General features: G+C 35.5%; 1 protein-coding gene across 1 annotated transcript; it reads right to left on the minus strand.

Moving 5' to 3' along the window:
- Window positions 1-1,807: 1,807 nt before the first annotated feature.
- LOC143591515 (F-box/FBD/LRR-repeat protein At1g13570-like) lies at window positions 1,808-3,475 on the minus strand. Its single transcript, XM_077071700.1, has 3 exons — window positions 2,729-3,475; window positions 1,981-2,148; window positions 1,808-1,924 (listed from the first exon to the last, which is right to left on the minus strand). The coding sequence occupies exons 1-3, from the start codon at window positions 3,473-3,475 to the stop codon at window positions 1,808-1,810; spliced, it is 1,032 nt and encodes a 343-aa protein (XP_076927815.1).
- Between the last annotated feature and the right edge of the window lie 1,422 nt (window positions 3,476-4,897).

Below are 4,897 nucleotides of genomic sequence, written 5' to 3' on the forward strand. Positions count from 1 at the left end.
TCCATCAATTTTTCGGTTCAATTTCTCAGGTTTTTTTTATGGAACGAGGACAACGGAGGAAACATTTTTGTTTTTCTTTTACTTTTTTGTTTTTAATTTATATTTTGAGTTATGATTTTTTTTATTATTATTTTTGAATATTTTTTTGAAAGGTTTTTTATCTTAATAGAAAACCCTTCCGAAAAACATTAAAAAAAATAAAAAAAATCATAAATCAAAATATAAATAAGAAACAAAAAATATAAAAATATAAAAAATGTTTCCGCCGCTATTCTCGTTCCAAAAACAAAAAAAAAACAAAACCCGTTCTGACTCGTCCCGACCCTAACATATTCTGACCCAAACCAAAACAACCATTTTTTTAGTTGTCTATATGTATTATAATAATAACAATAATAATAATAATAATATTAATACGCATATCACACCCACTAAACCTTTAAAACAAATCCCATCCCGTATCCAAATATCCATTCAAATATGTTCTGTATAGAACTAGCCCATTGGGTTGAGGTTGTTTGTCGTTGTACATTTATGTAGAGGTGTACAAAACCAGTTTGAGAGTCCAAACCATTGGGTTATAAACCGGACCAGTTTAGTCAACAGCTGGTCAAAATCAATTTGGTTCAAATCGGTTCGGTTCTGGTCATAAACCTGTTTGGAGAAAAAAAATACCGTTTTTCCCATATTCTGCCAGTCTGGTTTGGTTATTCTACGGGTTAGGTCGGTTCGGAAACCGGTTTGGGCAAATCCGGGTTTGGGTTATTATCGAGCAGGTTTGAAAACTTGGGTTGTACCTGGAACCGGAACCGACCCGGACCCGGTGAAACCGGTTCCGCCAATACCCAGTCAAAACCCGACCCTACCCGACCCGAAACCCAAAAAAAAAACGATGGAACCGGTCAAAAACCCGACTATACTCGGAACCGGTTCCTACCCGGACCTAGTTTTGACTTTTGGTGACTATACCCAGAACCGGTTCCTACCCTGTTCCGGTTCCTGAGAATACCCGGTTTGTGCACCTCCAATTTGAATTTATATGTTCAACGCCCCATCGCCAATGCCATACTACCATACTCTACTCGCTTAGTTTAACTGTTCCAAAAACCGCACCGCCATGTTTGCTGGTGCTGGTTGTTCGGCTATGAGCAAATTGATCGTTCAAACTAATTGTCTGGTCTTGAGAATACCAATCAAACTGGATGAGTTTTGCCATGTTTGCCTTCTCCCTTGTACCAGGCTAAATCGACTTTTGAAAACGGGTCCTGGCCCAACGTGGACAAAGGTTCCAATTGTCTATTTCAAACCCAAACTGTCTAAACCGAGAATGGTTAACGCAACTGGTATATTTGATGACATAAACCAGTTGATTTTTGGTTGAGCAAACAAAACCAAAAGTACCCATCTGGTCAATTTGGGCCTTTATATGGTATAATAAGCTAAGGCTTATACTGCATACTGCCAGTATTCATTGTCATTCATTCCAAAGTAAGAAACTAAACGTCACAACAAACTAACAAAAACGTCTTTCATAGCTCGTCGACACTATTTAGAGCATATTACACAACAAGGCCATAAAATATGCAGGAAATAAAAGAGAAGTTTAAAACAAATGAAATTAGGATAGATCGATATCAACTACCAGGGAAGCCGGATGTATCTTCAACAACTTACTAGCAAACTTCAACATTTGATCCGGCGTAATAAAATGGAACAGGTTGCGTACATAACAAACCTTTTTAAGATCGGGGAAGATACAAGCAAAAACTTTATCAAAGATAGTTCATTCTCTGAACCGTCCAAATATTCAAACAACACGCTTTGAATATGCAGCAGCCGCCCCGTTGTATTGTAGTCTAGCAGCCGCCCCGTCGCAATGTAGTCTACCTGAGGAGGCGAGGCAACATCCTGCAAGAATACCTAACTAACATTAAAATGCAAAACTATATGAGATTATAAGACATGCAATATGACACATACCCAATTATTTGCTGTGATTACAAGAGTCTGCAGATACGGGCAGCTCCTAATCAATTCAAAAGCGCATGATAACTGAATACCTTCGTCTAAATATATTCTTGATAATCTAAGAGTCTCGAGGCAGGGAAAGGCGAGAGAGAACCTCTTGTTGGCAACACCTTCTATCAACTACAAGAAAAAAATGTTACCAAATTATAAAAATAAATAAATAATTTAGCATTAATTATAGGGGTGCAAACGAGCCGAGCTGCTCGCGAGCTACTAGAGATCGGCTCGTTAAAAAGCTCGATCAAACCAAGCTTAATCGAGCCCGAGCCTAAAAGTAAGCTCATTTAATAATCGAGCCCGAGCCCAAGCTTCACTTATCGAGCTCGAGCTCGAGCTGGCTCGCAAGCCTAAACGAGCCTGCCATTTATATAATTTTTTAAAATATATATTCAATAATAGTTAATTAATATATATAATATTATGAAAAAATAAATAAAAATAACTAAATAATATATATTGTTTATACATAAAATTATAATAGAAAAAAATATATAAAAATAATTATAATTATATAAAAAATAATTGATAAATAATAAACGAGCCGAGCTCGAGCTTGAGAATCTACTCACAAGCTCGAGCTCGAGCTTTGAAAATAGAGCTCGAAACGAGCCGAGCTCGAGCTCTGTGTAAGTTAAACGAGCCGAGCTCGAACCTAGTCGAGCTCGGGCTCGGCTCGGCTCGTTTGCACCCCTTTAATTACCTTGCAGTTTTCAAAATCCAACTCAAGCCGTTGAAGTTTTGGAAGAGAACCTAGAAGCTCAACGATTGTACTGGAACTACGAATGTCAAGATCAAACAACGATAGAGATAATATTTTGAGATTTTCAAGTTTTGCAATCTCAGCTAGTTTAACGTTGCCTGAAGAAAACAGTTCCAAGATCTCAAGTAAGGGACACCAAGTAATAACCTCCCCAACTTGAGTGTTTTCTCGTAAATCCAAACGCACCACTAAGCTCAATAGGTTTGGAAAACCACGAAAAGTAGGTGGAGGATTGAAATAACAATTATGAAGTTTCAAATGTTTCAAATCTAAACAAGAGAAAAGACGGATAGGCAGCTTTAACGGTTCTTCACCAAAATACGCAAGTGTAAAGAATGAAATCCAGTGAACGATATCTTCGTCTTCAACATCCAGTTGGTCATCTACATAGAGGAAAAAATTGGTAACAGCTCCTCTAAGCTGGAAAAGAATCCTACTAATAACTTTCACGTGATCATCTTCGGCTTTTATTTTTCGTAAATACTCAAAGAAGTTGCAATCCAATACGAGGTGACTAAGCATGGTCCACTTAAACCTCCAGTTACTCGACAAGACACCAGTCCTCACTGCATCTTGTAAAGGCAATCGATCCAGAATATTTGTTATCACGTTATCCGGCATGTTGCCAATAACATCTTCATGTACAAGCATGAATGTTTTTTGTCTCGTCATGTGAATCGGTTCCATTACTCTAATAAAATGAAATACATTAATTAATCTGTATGGATGGATGGAGTAAATAATAACAAGGATTAAAAAACAGAGTTACTTATAAATTCAATTTAAATAATCACGGTGTGTATATTTTAATAAGCAAGGTAGTGATTACATCGAAACAGCAGGCAACAAGCTGCGCAGCTACCCTTTTTGAATTGCAAAACCCAATCTTTTAAAAACCACGTCGCTGATCTTGGAGTCATAATATTACTATGACCCGTGAATGCACCGTCACAACACATTAGAACCAGTAATGATTACAATTTGTATAATAAACCCTAGAAAACAAGCTATATTCACAGGCCTAACAATTAATTAATAAATTAATTTGTCAATTAAAAATATTAATAATATGAAATGAAACGCATTCTGACCTTCAAAGGAAGCAGCAGCAGAAGCCGTCGATCTCCGGCGGGATGTATTTGAAGTTTGAAAACTTTATCAAACACATGCCTTCATTTTGTCTTTATATATTATTCTTTATATTTATTTATTTATTTAATTATTTTGAACCACCATTTATTTAATTTTTTTAACCGTATATATTAATTAATTAATCTTTGTTTCGTTTGTTGTATAATCTTTTCATTGAAATTATTTAGTGGTAAATTATTCTTTCCAAGTCAGCATCAGGGGTAACTTAAAATGTAAAGGTAGACAAAAATGAAAAACGTAAGAAGGATTTTTCACACAAAAACCCTCAAAAACAATAAAAAATTATAACTCAAAATATAAATAAAAAACGAAAAAAGTTAAAAAGCCAAAATGCTTCCCCCGTCATTCCCGTTAAAAAAACAAAAAAAATCCAAAAAAAAAGACAAAAAGACACGATGTTGAAAATAAACAAACAACACAATGATAAATAAAGATAGACACAATAAGTCGCTGGCAAACAAAATATAACACTAACACAATGTCAAACAAAATATAACACAATGTTTGGCGGGTGTCAGAAAACAAGATGAGCCGGACTGTTGTGTTGGCGGTGGCGGCAGAGAGACTAGGCTCTGATTACCAAGTAAAACTTGGTAATTGTATATTGTATTTGAATGTCTATGTACAAGATGAATATAGGGATATATAAAGGGATTACAACTGAAACCTAAAGACCATCCGTATCCCTTGACTCTACATATTCAGATCCCTTATGACTAAACATATTCTGTCTAATACAGCTAAACAGCAGCTTCTTAATTCCTAAGATCACCCCATGCCTTATTAATCATTGTGAGTAAACTGGTCTGGAAGTCACTCCCAATTACTAAAAGAATACTGATCAATCTAAAAGATTCTAAATATAATAAAAGTAAAAGAAAAAAAAAACAAATATTGATTCATGGTTCTAATAATAATGAAAGCCATAATTTCAAACCACCAGAGTAATCTAACTCA

The sequence above is a fragment of the Bidens hawaiensis genome, unplaced genomic scaffold (genome assembly GCF_021521415.1).
Source record: "Bidens hawaiensis isolate Kalapana, Puna unplaced genomic scaffold, B.hawaiensis_p1.1 tig00039753_1, whole genome shotgun sequence".
NCBI lineage: Eukaryota > Viridiplantae > Streptophyta > Magnoliopsida > Asterales > Asteraceae > Bidens > Bidens hawaiensis.